At 53.0% G+C, this 16,092-nt stretch overlaps 1 protein-coding gene across 1 annotated transcript; it reads left to right on the forward strand.

The window, feature by feature from the left end:
• On the forward strand, positions 1 to 16,086 carry LOC123372268 (unconventional myosin-Va-like). The gene is made up of 3 exons (XM_045020271.1): positions 1 to 27; positions 14,041 to 14,280; positions 15,844 to 16,086. Exons 1-3 carry the CDS (start codon positions 1 to 3, stop codon positions 16,069 to 16,071), a joined length of 495 nt encoding a protein of 164 aa, XP_044876206.1. The 3' UTR covers positions 16,072 to 16,086.
• The last annotated feature ends 6 nt before the right edge of the window (positions 16,087 to 16,092 follow it).

The following is a 16,092-nucleotide window of genomic DNA, read 5'->3' on the forward strand; positions in this document are numbered from 1 at the left end:
ATGGGTGCCGCGGAGCTGTACGCGCAGGTAGGTGCCGCGCCCCGCCCCGCCCCGGGGAGCTGAGCACGGTGCGCTCCGGACCGGGCTCCCCGGGGCGGGCAGTGCCCGGGGCGGGCTTCTCCAGAGCGGGCCCCCGTGTCGGGCCCGGCCGTGGCTGCGCCGCTGCAGACCCCGCCAGGGACGCTGTTACTTGCGCTAGTGAAAATAGCAGCTCGGGGTCTGCGCCAGCGCAGGGAGGCGGCTATTTTCAATGGAGGAGGCACCGCTAGTGCAGCCGGCAGCCCTGCCTGGCTGTGGGGGCGGGAGACTCCCCAGAAGAGGCACGTCTGTAAACCGTCCCAGCCCCCCGGCACTTACAGGCTGGGGGCTGAGCCCCCTCGGGGCGAGGGCTCGGTGCTTAAGGGCCGTGACCCGTTCATGTCCTGCTGCAACGCTCTGCAGGGGCTTCACATGTGCCGCCTGCAGCCCTAGCGAACGCCCTGAGCCTCCCTGGGATTGGGGGCTCGGTTGCTATTTTTGTGCTCCTAGAAACGTGGGGCTGGTAGAGACCTCGAGAGGCAGGAGCCTGTGACCCTAGACTGGCCCTGGCCGGGGTTTGTCCAGCCTGGTCTTAAACCTCCAGCGTCGGCGATTCCACAACCTCCCTGGGCCGCTCGTCCCAGAGCTGAAGGAGCCTTAGACTTAGCAAGATTTTCCTAACGTTTAAGTGGAACATTGTGGCTGGTTAAGCCCATTATGTCTTCTCCTAATTTGAGTGGACATGGAGAACAATCGATCGGCATCTTTTTTTTCTAACAGCCCTTAAGTGTTTGAAGACTGTTCTCAGGTTCCCTGTCCAGTTGTCTTTTCTCAGACTAAACATGCCTGGATTTTTTTTTAACCTTTCGTCTGAGGCAGTGGCTCTGGACCCCTATTAATAGTGGGGGTGCCCCCTGCCCATTCCCCCCAGCTGGGGCTGGGAGCAGTGTCTCTGGGACTGGGGGGGGGGTCCCAGACAGGGGTAAGGGGGCAAAGGCTGGGGGGGGGGGGGGCGCTGGGCCAGGAGTGGTGTCCTGGGCACGGGGCCTGCAGTCGGGACCCCGCATGCAGGGTCAGTAGCTGGCTGGGGCCCTGAGAGCGGGGGCTGGGGCCCTGAGAGCGGGGGCTGGGGCCCTGAGAGCGGGGGCCAGGGCACAGGAAGCAGGGCTGGCAGCCGGGACCCCGGTGCGGGGCGCAGGGCTGGCAGCTGGGGAGTGGAGGCCTGGGGCCATCGGCCCCGTGTAAAACCCAGGGGGGCTGCAGCACCCCCCACCCTGCTAGTTCCCAGGCCTCTGCTCTGAGCTCAGGTTTTCTAAACTTTTTATTATTTTTGTTGCTCTCCTCTGGGCTTTTCCCACAACTCTACGTGGTACCCAAACTGGACCCATGGTTGACCCTCACAGTCTGACCGTGAGCCATTGATAACTACTCTGTGTTCAGTCTTTCAACTAGTTGTGCCTCCACCTTGTAGTAATTTCATGGCGCTCACGTTTCCCTAGAATGTTGGGTGAGCCTGTGTCAAAAGCTTGACTAAAATCAAGATCTGTCATGTCTGCTCCTGCCCCCTCATCCACTAGGCCAGTGAGCCCTTGTCAAAGACAGACATTAGGATGGTTTGTCATAACTGTTCTTGACAAATACAGACTGGCCATTGCTTATAACCCTGTCACCCTCCAGGTGCTGACAGACTAATTAATTTAATAACTAATAATTTTTATTATTTTTATTTAATAATAATTAGACATTAAAAAATAACACACAATAACTGGTTAATAATTTGCTCCAGTATCTTTTGAGGTATTGAAGTTAGGCTGACTGGTCTGTAATTCCCCAGGTAATTGTTCCTCTTTTAAAGCTAGGTGCTGTGTTCACCCGTCTCCAGGCCCTCTGACATCTCCCCTGTCCTCCATGCGCTCTCAGGGGGAATTGCTTCAGCTAGTTCCTTACGTACTCTGGGATGAATTTCATCAGGCCCTGCTGACTTGAATTCATTTAACTTGCCTCGCTGTCCTTTAACCCGTTCTTCCCCTGGCTTGGCTTGTGTTCCTCCCCCCTTGGGATGACCTGACACCCCATTAATATTAACAAGTTTTTAGTGAGGACTGAAGCAAAATAGCCACCAACACCTCCGCTGCCTTGATGGTCTCAGTTATGGCTGTCAGAGGTGCCGGAACAGTTTGTACAGTGGGGGTAGGGTTGCCAACTGTCTAATCGCACAAACTCAAACACCTTTGCCCCACCCCCACCCCGTCTCCGAGGCCCTGCCCCGCTCACTCCATCCCCCTTCCCTCCGTCGCTCGCTCTTCCCCACCCTCACTCCCTTCCCCTGGGCTGGGGCAGGGGCTTGGCTTGAGGGAGGGGATGTGGGCTCTGGGCTGGGGCTGAGGAGTGAGAGGGGGCTCCAGGCAGGAGGTGTGGGCTCTGGGAGGGAGTTCGGGTGCAGGAGGGGGCTCTGGGCTGAGGTTGGGGTGCAGGATGGGGTGATGGGTGCAGGCTCCGACTGGGTGGCCCTTACCTCTGGCAGCTCCCGGGCGGTGGCACAGCAGGGTTAAGGCAGGCTCCTTGCTTGCCCTGGCCCTGTGCTGCTCCAGGAAGCAGCCAGCATGTTCCTTGAGGGGCAGGGGATCTCCATGCACTGCCCTGCCTGCAAGCGCTGCCCCTGCAGCTCCCATTGGCTGCAGTTCCTGGCCAATGGGAACTGTGGGGGTGGTGCTTGCAGGCAGGGGCAGTGCATGGAGACCCCCCACACACACACAGGGGGATGCTGGCTGCTTTCTGAAGCAGCACAGGGCTTGGGCAGGTAGGGAGCCAGCCTTAGCCTCGCTGTGCTGCAGGACTTTAAGCAGGCTAAAATCTCCCAGTGGCTTCAGGAACCTCCAGGAGATAGAGCCTGATTCTGGGAGACGCCTGGCGAAAGCAGGAGGGTTTGCAACCATAAGTGGGGGTGGGGGGCCCTGAGAGCCATTGAACCAAACTGTAAACCCTCTATATGATAGAAACCACTTCAAGCCGGGGGTGCAGCAGTGCCCCAAGTTCCTGCAGCTATGGAGGACCTAGAGTTTCTTTTGTCTTTCTCCGGCTATTGATGTCTCTAAAGCACCTCTTATTGCCTTTTATGCCCCTTGCTCAGTGGACCTCGTATTGTACCTCAGCCGAGCTGACTTTTAGCCATACGCACTTGAGCTGCTATTTTCTTATACTCCTTAGCAGCTTGGCTGCATTTCCACTTTTTGTAGGATTTGTCCTTTGGGTTGTTTTCAGGTCATTAAAGGGCTCCTCAGGAGCCGTGTTGACCTCTGATTGTTGTGCCTGCCTCTCCCTTGGATTGGCATGGTGGGCAGCTGTGCCTTTGTCTCCTTGCGAAGCTGCTGGCTCTCCTCAACGCTTCTATTTCCTGCTTTCTGTTGTCCCTGCTGCTCCATAGCAGCTGAGAGCTGCTCTCAAACGGACAGTACCAGGGATGCCAAAGCTGGGGCGTGGCACCTTCCTGCAGCTAAACCTTTGGCCTGCTGGATGGCGTGTCAGGCCCAAGGGCCACCTACCTCACTGGGTGGCTGATGTCCGTTTGAAACTGGCCATGCTGTTAGGCAAAGCGTGTTGGTCTGTTACAGGAGGCAGTGAGACGTGGCACTTGCTTATTGCTCTCCACTGTAAAAGCTTTGCACTTTAAACCTTACCCTGGCTTAGCTATGTTGGTCAGCGGTGGGGTGGGGGCAACCCCCCCCCCCCCCGGGGACATTGCTACGCTGACGCAACCCCCAGTGTAAATACCGTATGCTGCCAGAAGAGGGCCAACAGCATTCGGGGTGCTGGTGATCCTACCCCTGTGGAAAAACGCCTGTTGGCGTATGCTGTCTACACTTGGAATTACGCTGGCGTGGGGTCTGTAGTGTAGACAGAGCATCCCGAGCCCCCCTGTACTCTCTCCATAGCATTGCTAGGGGCCGGGAACAGGTGGCAGGGAGTGGGTAGTTTACAATGATCTGCCCCAGCCCACCCACTAAAACGTCCCAGCGATGCCCTAAGTTAGGGCCCTGTCTTTCTGCCATCCAACGTTGCCTGCTCGGGGGGGCGAACAGCAGCATCTGGCTCGCGTCACTGGCAGGTGACAAGCTGGGCTGGCAATGACCATTCCCACCCACTTCACCCCAATAGCCGAGTGACCTGGCCTAGCGCCCAACATCCAGGCCTCCTGCAGAGGGAGGCTGCGGGCATCCAGGGCGCAGCTTTCAGCACTGGCCCATCGGCTCTGAAGTCCCAAAGGCACAAATCAGAAGTTTGGCCTTGTTGCTAAAAGCCCTCCCCTGCCCCCACCTCCTCCTCAGTCTGGCTGCCCTGTGTTCCTCCCCAGCCAGGGCGCGAGCCGACCGGCTGTGCCCTGTGCTGGCTTTCCTGTAAACCTGGCGAGATATCGTGTTACAGGCTCCTAGGTGCAGTGCTCTGGATGCTGGGGTCTCGGTTCTCGCAAAAAGGCGAGAGCCTTGTTTAACGTTTGTACAATGCTCGGCAATAGACTGACCCCTCGTCTCTGGGGAAACTAGCACAAAGCGAACGACCATTTGGCTTGAGTGTCCCTTTCCCCCTCCCCCACTTTTTAAACCTGCTTGAGACGCTCGAGTATCCGGAGACCGTTATTGCTCATCGCCAAGGAGTGGATGCTGGTAAAACTATTCTGACCTCCAGCACCTTTACAGACACTAAGGAATTGTCGGCCTCCGAGAGGGTCCCCGTTCTGTGCTGTGTGTTGAAGCAGGAGCAAATGCTAACCAGGAGCAAATGCTATTACTATAGACACTTATTCAGGTTCTTCACACTTATATTTTTGTTAGAAAATGGTGAATGATGCATTTCTTTACTGGAGCACTGTTAACTTGTTGCTTGTGACTTGTGTCCAGTTCCATTTGGATGGAAATGCAATTAAAAGCACATCAGCATTTTCAAATTGTTAGTGAAATAAAAATAGGGCTGGATACGTAAAGGGGGAAAGTTTATCAAAGTTTGTATATTGCATTTTAAAATTTTATTTTGATTTTTATTGCTCAGTTACCGAATTGGACTGATTTTTGGTCACCATTGTCCTTCAAGGATTTAGAAGTGGTAGATCTCATCCTCTCATCTAGTTTTTACTCTTGGAGTGGAAGACAAGCTTTCCTATTCTTCTCCCTCCCTATCTCCCCCCAAACTCCCAGTTGGTTTCTTACCTTCGTGTGAACTAGTCATTGAACTGAACTAATTGAATGAACTGAAGTGAAGAAAACACTTGCTCTGCTCCTGCAGAAGAGACTATTGCTGTCAAAAGCTGCTTCAGCTAACTCTGGTTCCAGGTGCTTAGCAAATGACTTCCACAAGTTCACTTTCTTGAAAACTTGGCAGCTGCCAAGCTTAGTTTAAATAACTTTGTAATTGATTATAATATCCTTAGGCCTTAGCGTAGGTTGTTATAACTTCACATTTAATTTTAAATAGGTTTTGATTTTTCAAAATCATCATGGTGTTTTTTTTTTTTTTTAGTTTGGACTAGGGTGGGTAACTGCTACATGAAACAGGCAAAACCCATGGAGCTCTGACTCTGTATAGCAAATGTACCCAGCTTGAGGTGCTATAGTTGACAACTGAGTCCGTATCTTGAGCAGCGATGGTTTAAAATTGGCATATTCACTCCTGCATCTCGGAGCATGTCCTCATTTTAGCACCGTTTAAAGCACTGCCCCTCCTGACCCCCCCAAGCTGCTCTTTGTTATATTGGGGTGGGGGAATCGATGGTGAAGTAGGGAAATACTACAAGCGAGATCAAGGGACTTCTTGTGATGTTCAGTTTTGTTGAACATGCATAATGCTGTGGAGGGGATTGAACCTTGACGTTTAGCGTACGAGTCTCTACTGCATGAGCTAAAAGCCACAGGCTCTTTCAGACTCAATCTCTAGAAGGTTTAGGTGCCGTAAGAAGGGGGCAGAGTACCACACCAAACAGGCATGCGTTACACACGCTCAACTCCATCGAATCATAGAATATCAGGGTTGGAAGGGACCTCGGGAGGTACCTAGTCTAACCCCCTGCTTGAAGCAGGACCAAGCCCCAGACAGACTTTTGCCCTAGATTTCTCAAGGATTGAGCTCAGCCCTGGGTTTCCTTTTCTCACAGATGAAGACTTGCAATATTTATCTCCATATAGTCTATCGCCTAGAACTGGAAGGGTCCTTGAGTCCAGTCCCAGCTCTTCACAGCAGGACCAAGTATTGTCCCTGACAGATTTTGCCCCAGTTCCCCAAGTGGCCCCCTCAAGAATTGAACTCTCAACCCTGGGTTTAGCAGGCCATTGCTCAAACCACTGAGCTCTCCCTCCCACTCTGCTTGAAGGCTATAGGAGCAGTGGGTGCTCCACGTCTCAGACCTGCCCCAGAACCACAACGCTTGCTGCTGTGTGTTTAAAAATCCCCTGGTGCACTTTGACTTGCTCGTGTTTGAAATGGGATTAAAAGGCTTTGGCCAAAGTGGTTCTGCTGTTTCCAGGAACAAGCTTAGGGAAAACTATTCCTTGCCCGTCTCTTTATTTGTTTTTTCATTTATATACTGACATGGTCTCATTGCAGAGTTCTGGTACAGCTGCTTTGCAGCACGGCCTTGAAATTTGGCATGAGTGGGGAGGGAGGGGGTCACCGTGGTGTCAGAGGGACCTTTTGCTGCCCCCATAAAGTGCTCAAATTGGCAGAACTAAAACCTCTGAGAACTTAGGTCGTTTGGTCGCGCTCACTCTTGTTAGAGTTTTGCAGCTCAGATTGTCTGCCCTGACCGTGTTCCGGTTTGGGGGTGAGCAAGATTCTCCCTGCAGTTGCTCCTCCTGGCACCAGAGGTGTGTCTACACTGCAACTGAACCCCCGGCTGCCTTGTGCCAGCTCACTTGGACTTCCAGGCTCAGGCTGGTGCCTGAGCTCAGACCCTGTGAGTTGGGAGGGTCCCAGAGCTTGGGCTGTAGCCCGAGCCCAGGAGTCTACATGGCAGTGAAACAGCCCCACAGCCTGAGGCCTGCAAGCCTGAATCAGCTGGCATGGGCCAGCTGCAGGTTTTTAACTGTAGTGTAGACCAACCCTGAGGCTCCAGTCACTAGAACTGAGAGCTGGGAAAATCTCTCCTGTGCTCTGTGCCCTCTGCAAACAGCCTGGCTGAAATGCAGAGCAGGGAAGTGGGCTGCAGGACCCAGTGGGAAGGGGTCAGTAGGGTGGGTGGGGTTGGGAACAGGAACCAGGGGATGGGACAAGCTGGGGGTAGAAGGGTTGAACTGCCAGAGCACATTTTCCCCCCAATACAACCAGGAATTAATCCAGATGTTTTTTCAAACAGCTGTGAAAGCCAGTGGCAAACTGTTGCCATCTCCCTCTAGTGGCTGGTCATATAGAAGATAACCTACTACTGCTACCGGTTACTCCATTAGCTCTAGCTGGGGCTGAGTAGGGTTACCCATGCAACCTAAAACTCTGGCATTTCCCAACATTGAAATGCTTACCTTTGCAACCTAAATATTTTCAGCACAGGGTTTTTGGATATAATGCCATACACACCCTGTGTAGTTAAAAAAAAAATAGCTGTTCAAGTCTTCTAGACTTAACTATTCACTGCTTGTTTTGTTAACATTTTATTAACACGTGTCTTACACGCTGCAGAAACACTTGCTCTGAGCCAAGTTGGATTTACAAAAGGTAGACCGTGCCAAACCAACCTGATCTCCTTCTTTGAGAAAGTAACAGATTTTTTTAGACAAGGGAAATGCGGTGGATCTAATATATCTGGATTTCAGTAAGGCGTTTGATACGGTACCGCATGAAGAATTACTGGTTAAATTGGAAAAGATGGGGATCGAAATGAAAATCCAGAGGTGGATAAGGAGCTGGTTAAAGGGGAGACTGCAGAGGGTCGTATTGAAGGGGGAACTGTCGGGTTGGAGGGGGTTACCAGTGGAGTTCCTCAAGGTTTGGTTTTGGGTCCGATTTTATTCAATCTATTTATTGCTGACCTGGGAACCAAGAGTAGGAGTGGGCTGATAAAGTTTGCGGATGACACCAAGTTGGGAGGTATTGCCAATTCGGAAAAGGATCGGGATATCCTCCAGGGAGATTTGGATGACCTTGTAAACTGGAGTATTAGTAACAGGATGAAATTCAATAGTGAGAAGTGTAAGGTTATGCATTTAAGGATGACTAACAAGAATTTTAGTTATAAGCTGGGGACGCACCAGTTGGAAGTAACGGAGGAGGAGAAGGACTTAGGAGTCCTGGTTGATCGCAGGATGACTATGAGTAGGCAATGTGATGTGGCTGTTAAAAAAGCTAATGCGGTCTTGGGATGCATTAGGCGAGGTATTTCTAGTAGGGATAAGGAGGTGCTAGTCCCGTTATATAAGGCATTGGTGAGACCTCATTTGGAGTATTGTGTGCAGTTTTGGTCTCCCATGTTTAAGAAGGATGAATTCAAACTGGAACGGGTACAAAGAAGGGCCACTAGAATGATCCGAGGAATGGAAGGCCTGTCGTATGAAAGGAGACTTGAGGAGCTCGGTTTGTTTTCCTTAACCAAAAGAAGGATAAGAGGAGATATGATTGCACTCTTTAAATATATCAGAGGGATAAATACCAGGGAAGGAGAGGAATTATTTCAGCTCAGTGCTAATGTGGACACGAGGACAAACGGATATAAATTGTCAGTCAGGAAATTCAGGCTTGAAATTAGACGAAGGTTTCTAACCATCAGGGGAGTGCAATACTGGAACAGCCTACCGAGGGAAACAGTGGGGGCGAAGGACCTCCATGACTTTAAGATTAAGCTAGATAAGTTTATGGAGGAGATGGTATGATAGGATAACGGGCTTAGTCAATAGGTCAATTAAGTGCCACACTGAAGTAAATAGTACAATGGGTCAATGATATGATATAACCTTTTTCAAGAGGATATGGCTGGAGAGTCTTGCCCGCATGCTCGGGGTTCAGCTGACCGCCATATTTGGGGTCGGGAAGGAATTTTCCTCCAGGGAAGATTGGCAGTGGCCCTGGAGGTTTTTCGCCTTCCTCCGAAGCATGGGGCAGGGGTCGCTTGCTAAAGGAGTGGGGGGAGCGGCTTATGTGGCCTGCATCTTGCAGGAGGTCAGACTAGATGATCGTAATGGTCCCTTCTGATCTTGAATTCTATGATTCTATAAGTTACAATTTTGCTGATTTTGCAAATCTGTGAAATTTGCAGCCCCTATTTCTAGCAACAGGCAGGCAGGAGCCAGCTGGGAGCATGATATATTACTGGCCTTGCAAATCTAAAATAGACTGTATAACTTACAGAATTGTGGGGCTTCTGCACGGGCCTAAAACTCCTCCCAGAGCCTGTCCCTGAAAGCTGGGCTGTATGTATTGGGAAAGGAGCTTTCCTTGGACTGCAAAAGGCCTCTGGTTTCTCTTATGAGGGGTTAATCTGTGTGGGTAGATGTAAATTTTGTAGAATTTCTGGGTGGCAAGGAATATAGCCACACTAAGTTTCTCCTTGGATATTAGGAACTAATTAGTAGGAATTGATTGCGCAGAATAAAGAAGCGGGCTCTAGTGATGAGGGCCGGCTTTAAGCCGATTCACTGGAATCGGGCCTCACACCCGCGCCTCTGAATGAGCAGTGTTGCAATGTAAATTCTCAGTCATGATTTGGTAACCGAATTCTATAAATCCTCAGCAGTTCAGGGTTGTGCTATTTGGTCTTCTGCATGTCTGCTTTAGAGAACTGCCAACTAACTTGTGCTCCGACTCGCCCGAATGGGATAACGCTCCTTTTCACTGCTGTTCCTGGATTGACTCTTCCAGTGAATGCTCTGGGGCCTCGGTGGTGAAAAGGGGCTTGGGCGACGCACTCGGAGACCTTGCCCTTCAGTGAGCTCCGAGTTCGGCTTTTGCTCTAGCATCGCATTTTCTGTGGAGTCAGTTTAGTGTCTGAAGTAACTGCTGTATGGAGGAGCCAGGAGGCACTGTTGTCTGACCTCGTGCATAACACAAGCTATAGAAGTTCCTGAACGAATTCCTCCGAACATGAGCAGATCTCTTTAGAGCAGTTGGGATTTTTGGAACTTCCAGTGATGGGGGGGGGGGGGGATCCCTCCCAACCCTTGATAAATAATTCAAGGGTTAATTATCTCACTGTTCAAAACTTGCACCTTATTTCCAGTCTGTCTAGCTCAGGGGTCGGCAGCCTTTCAGAAGTGCTGGGCCGAGTCTTCATTTATTCACTTTAATTAAAGGTTTCGTGTGCTGGTAATACATTTTAATGTCTTTTTAGAAGGTCTCTCTCTACAAGTCTATATATTATATAACTAAACTAGTGTTGTATTGTAAAATAAACAAGGTTTTCAAAATGTTTAACAAGCTTCATTTAAAATTAAATTAAAATGTTGATCTTACACCGCCGGCCCGCTCAGCCCGCTGCTGGTCTGGGGTTCTGTTCACCTAGGCCGGCAGCGGGCCTGCGGCCGGGACACCGGCTGGCAAGAGTCCAGCAGCCAGAACCCCAGACCAGCAGCGGGCTGTGCAGGGGGCTGCTGGGACCCCAGACCGGCAGTGGGCTGAGCAGCTCAGCCTGCTGCCGCTCAGAGGTTCCATCCGCCGGCTCCTGCCAGCTGGGATCCTGGCTGCCAGACCTACTCACCCCGCTGCCGGTCTGGGGTCCCGGCCCTGCCCACATACAGCGGGTAGCTACCTTCTCCCTGGTTCTGGCCATTCTCTCCCTCTCTCTGCACTGAGCTGAGGGTGGGAGTGGACCGAGCACAGGGCTGGGGGTGAAGGGTCTGGCCAGGAGCTAGAATGAGGGAGGGGGCTCAGGGTTGGGGCAGGAGGTTTGGGTGTGGGGCACTTACCTGGGCAGCTCCCATGTGGTGTGAGGGGTGCAGGTGGGAATGTGGGGGTGTGTGCAGGAGCTCCCGTTTGGTGCTCTGGGTGGGGATGTGGGGGGTGCAAGAGTCAGGATGTGGGGGGTGCATGGGGTGTGGAGGGGCTGGGGATGTGCAGGGGGTGCCAGAGTCAGGGCTGGGGTCATGGGGGTGTGTGTGAAGGAGTCAAGCAGAGGGCTGGGTGTGTATGAGAGGGTACAGGGCTCAGGGCATGGGCCTGGGGGGTGGGTGGGGCTGCGGGGCTCAGGGCAGGGGCCTGAGTGTGTGTGTGTGGGGGGGGGGATGTAAGGGGTCAGGGCTGGGGCGTGAGTGTGGGGTGGGGTCAGGGCTGGGGGCTGGAGGGGATATGTCCTTATTCCACCCCACCCCTTCCCCAAGGCCCTGCCTCTGCTGGGAGCAGTGAGCACGCTGACCCTGGTCTAGCTTCGGCATCCAGCCGCTGGATAGTGGTGGTCGTTTCTCTGCGAGATAGACTCCACTTGGCTCTTCCTTCTCCACGTGGGTACTTGCAGGCTGAGATCGAGTGACCCCTGAACCGTCTCTTTGTTAAGCGAAGTAGATAGACACAAGGAGCTCATTCACTCCATGGCCGGTTTTCTAACCCTTTCATCGTTCTCGTCAACCCTCTCCAAATGATCAACATCCTTCTTGAATTGTGGGGACCAGGACTGGACACAGGATTCCAGCAGCTTTCGCACCAGAGTCAAATACCCTCTGCTTGAGATTCCCCTGTTTATGCCTCCAAGGATCCTGCTGGCCCTTTGGCCACAGTGTTGCGCTGGGACGTGGTGTTCAGCTGATTATCTGCCATGACAGGACAGGCCAGGAGGTGGTTTTCAAAAATGGCCACAGTTGGTGCCGACAACTGTTGGAAAGGAGTTTAGAGATTCTCATAAATAGAAGCGATTAGGAGATCTAATGTGGAGGGTGCAGACTCTAACCTGCTTAATGTTGAGGTTTATTTCAGAGCAAGGTGCAACTTCTGATGCTGGCCACAATCCGAGACTGGATACTAGACAGACGATCTGGTCCAGTTGGACTGTTCCCAGGTTTCTAACCTAAAAAAGTCCATGACAGATTCTTCTTTCATGAAAACTTCCACCTGATTTCTTTGCGCTTGTGGGCGTCATACTGTGGGAATCGTGCCATTTTTTTCCAGAAGGGCTTTTCCCCCACTTCCACCCCCCAAAAAGTCCAACCTGCTGATCTTTCTGTATTGGGAAAAATTGCAAGAACTAAATCTCTTGGGCCTCGCTGAAAGACCTGCATGCAGCTCCCTTGCGAGGCGTAAGAGCTCACGGCTGAAGGGTGAATTAAAGATGATGCTATGAGAAATTAGAGTAATAAATTATTGATAACATAGAATCTCTTATAGTGACCTACATGATACTAATTGGTCTCATCTATGTATCAGGCTCACCCTGGGGCAACACCCGCTGAACAAAACTTATGGACTATTTTAATGGTGCTTTTCTGAGCTTCAGATGGAAATTTTTGTTTGTCACCCCAGTTTGAGGGAGCCCCCAGCCAATGCTGGCACAGATGTGCTCAGGACCTAGAGCAGGGCTGGTAATCTAGCAGGCATCACCTTTCCTTGTGGTCCTCCCAGCCCCAGCGTCTCTTGCGAACTGAACCTGGAGCTGTTGCTCTAACTGAGAAAGAGCCTGGGTCATAGATATACAGCTCCAGGTAGCAAAAAATCCCTCCTTTACCTGTAAGGGGTTAAGAAGCTCGAATAACCTTGTTGGCACCTGACCAAAAGGACCAATAAGGGAAGAAGAACCTTTCTTATCTGCTGAGGGGGGGGAAGCTTTGTTTGTGCTCTTTATTGTTCTCTCCGGGACAGAGGGGCCAGGGCAGGAAAAAACATCTCCTAAACCCCTACCTGAAATAAGCCTCCAAGATTACAAAAATTGTAATCAATAGCAAGGAAATGTGTTGGTTTATCTTTTGTTTTAGCTTGTACATTCAAAGTTACAAAAACACAGGAAGTTTTGCCTAGAGGGGAATCCTCTCTTAAATCTTATTGCCCTGTAAAATTACCTTCCTTCCTGATTTTAGAGGTGCTGCTTTTACCTTTTTTTCTTTATTATAAAGTTCTGCTTTTTAAGAACCTGACTGGTGTTTAGTGTCCTAAAAACCCAAGGGTCTGATCTGTGCTCACCTTGTTTACCTATTTGGTTGGTATATTATTCTCAAGCCTCCCCAGGAAAGGGGGTGAAGGGGCTTGGTGGGGGGGATATTTTGGGGAAACAGGAACTCCAAGTGGCCCTTTTCCTGAATCTTTGTCTAACTCACTTGGTGGTGGCAGCGATACCGTCTGAGGGACAAGGAAGAATATGTACCTTAGGGAAGATTTAGCCTAAGCTGGTAGAAATAAGCTTAGGGGGTCTTCATGCTTTGGCAGACCCTCCGCTGAGAAGGCGGCTGCTCATGTTGGCGCTTGAGAATTTCAGGGCCAAGTCAGGCCCCAGATCTGAGCTCTGATTTTAAGAGAACCCAGAGGCCTGTCTGTTCTGTGCCCTTGGCACAATCTCTGACTCTGGCCAGAGGAATTACCAGCTCACCCCGCTCCACAGCACTTCCTATGGCCCTCCAGTCCCACATGTGCATCTCCCCAGGTGACTCCAGTCTGCTGCCTTGGCAGGACAGAATCCAGGAGTCTGCATTGCAGCTGTGCATTGGCCACTGGCGTATGCTCAGGCCTCCGTACCATGGAACGCTGCTGCAGTTGGAGTAGTGGCTCGGGCCATTTCCCCCTTTGTGCTCTGCTCCAAAATGGCTCTGTCTCTTCCTGGTCTCAGGCATTTCGTGTCCCTGCTCTGTTAGCTGGTCTGGGGTCCGCACACCCCCTGCCTGCACCCACTTTGTCCCAGTGACTCTCTGCATGGAGCGGTGTAACAGACTGCTTTGCTAGGCCCCTGCAGCCGGATGGACGTGCCCTGGTGCTGCCAATGGCCGTTGCCTTTGAATGGGGCTGGGTGTGCAGGGAGAGGCACTCGCGTGTTCTTGGATCCCTTGTGGCCGCTGTTTGTGCAAGGACGTAGCTGCCGGCACCTGGTGCTCTGGCCGAGTTTCTGCCCTAAGCCTTGGCGGCTCTCTGCTCTCTACCCAGATGGTGGCAAGCCAGAAAGCTGTGGTGATCCAGAGCGCGGTGAGGGGCTGGCTGGCTCGCACCAAGTACCTTCGGGTGCGCAGGGCGGTGGTCTATCTGCAGTGCTGCTACCGGCGCATGCGGGCTCGCAGGGAGCTGAGGCGGCTCCGGATCGAGGCCAAGTCGGTGGAGCACTACAAACAGCTCAACAAAGGCATGGAGATCAAAGTGATGCAGCTGCAGTGCAAAGTGGATGAGCAGGTGGGTAGGTTGGCTCCTCCTGCTGCCCCAGAGCTACAGGGGGATTCCTGGGTCTCTAGCGCTGGGATGAGCCTTGGGCACATCTGGGAGAGTCCTGGGGAGCTGCATTCTGCCTTGCTAAGTTCCCCTAGCAGTCTACGTTGGATCGTCTCCTCCTCTTCCGTGTTCCTGTGAGTTGTTAAGCAGTAGCCATGCTCCACTCCAGAGGTGGCTGCATTTCACTCCCTTAATGATACTGAACAATCTCTGATCACTCTGTGCTGAGAAGGTGCCTGGGGGAAAGGCCTCTCTACCCTTCTCCTGGGAAGCACTGTCCATTAGTGCAGCCAGACTTTGGTTCTTTTCCGGCCCAGCAGTACCTGACTCCAGGGCCCGGCAGGAAGACTTGGATCGGGCTCTCCTGGCAGAGCAGGATCCTGGACCTCTTGGCTCAGGACAGATTTCTAGTTCTGAACCCACCTAACTCCCTCTGGCTCAGCCCTCGGGCGGGTAGGGGAAAGCGAAGGTGTGGGGAGTGAGGCAGTGCAGGTGGAGCAGCCGGCTTGGTAGGGCTGGAGGAAGGCTGCAAGCAGCAGCGGCTTTCCCTGCTCTGGTCTCCTCGGGTATTTCACGGGGCGCTCGGGGACTGAGTGGCTCTAGAGGGCACCACGTGCTCAGGCCCTGGCAGCCTTTGAACCTTTTCTTCTCCCCACCCCTCTCCCGCGTGACCCAGCGGATGCCGCTTGTGTAACTTCCTCACGGTGCCTCGTGTCCGCCCTCTCCCCCGCCCGGCAGCGTCTCTGGCTCTGCTCGTGCCCGGCAGGCCGTGCTCTGTCGCTGACTATTTACCAGTTGGCGCCGCCATCTGTCTGCCTCCCGTGTCTTGCGGGTTGCTCTCTGCTGGGGAGAGGCTTTAAATCGAACCTGCGCCCCTGACGGTCTCTGGCCTGTGTGGACAGACCCCATCTCGCTGCCCTGGGGTGGATCAGGCGGCCTGGGAAGCTGGTGTGGGGGCAAAGGAGACTTGGGAAAAGCCAGCGCGCTCTTGGGCCAAACACATCCGGGGTGGGGCAGGGCAGGGCCCAGGATCTCTGACACAGGCTGGCCCCAGGGGGGTTCATGGTTCCTCTGAGATGTGCAGAGCCTGGGAACAGCAGGTGGCCCAATGCCAAGGAGCAGGTACACCAGGCCCGGCCCGGCCCTAGCATAGGAAAGACCGATGCCAGGGCTGGTAAAGCAGGAAACTGGGAGTCAGGACTTGGGTGTCAGGGCTGAGAACAGAACCCAGAAGTGATGGGCCTTGGGGAAGTCATTCCTCCTCCTATGCCTCAGTTTCCCCAGCAGTGTCCTGGGGCTGACGCTGCTCGGGTTGCCGGGAGGCACTGGATAGCACCTCACTTCTGGGGAGCTGTATGGCTTTTGGGGGGATGATGGGGGCAGTCTGGTGAGATGAGGCCCAGGCAGCTTCTCTGGATTTCCCCCTCCTGGTTCCCCGCTGTTCAGTGCTCAGATAGGAATCACCCAGTTCCTCCCCTGGGACCCTGCCAGGCCTGAAACGGCTCTTGACTGCTGCCCCTCCCACAGGCCAGGGAGAACCGGAGTCTCTCGGAGCAGCTGTCCGCACTGAGAGCCTCCCACAGCGAGGAGGTGGAGCGGCTGCTGCGGGAGGACAAGGCGCAGGAGAAGCGCATCCGGGAGCTGCAGGAGCAGCTGCAGCGCGTGGAGTCGGAGAAGAGCTGCTCAGAAGGCCGGCTGGGCCAGGAGATGGAGGAGCTGAAACAGGTGCAGGGCACAGGCAGGGGTGACTCTTGATTGTCCGGCTAACCGGCAGCC

The sequence above is a fragment of the Mauremys mutica genome, chromosome 6 (assembly GCF_020497125.1).
Source record: "Mauremys mutica isolate MM-2020 ecotype Southern chromosome 6, ASM2049712v1, whole genome shotgun sequence".
In the NCBI taxonomy this organism is placed as follows: Eukaryota; Metazoa; Chordata; order Testudines; family Geoemydidae; genus Mauremys; species Mauremys mutica.

Bases quoted from the DNA above. Each gene is read 5' to 3' on its own strand.
- LOC123372268 (XM_045020271.1), top strand. From the start codon at position 1: ATGGGTGCCGCGGAGCTGTACGCGCAG. The intron at 28-14,040 runs GTAGGTGCCGCG...CTCTCTACCCAG, and splicing joins CCGCGGAGCTGTACGCGCAG to ATGGTGGCAAGCCAGAAAGC. The intron at 14,281-15,843 runs GTGGGTAGGTTG...CCCCTCCCACAG, and splicing joins AGTGCAAAGTGGATGAGCAG to GCCAGGGAGAACCGGAGTCT.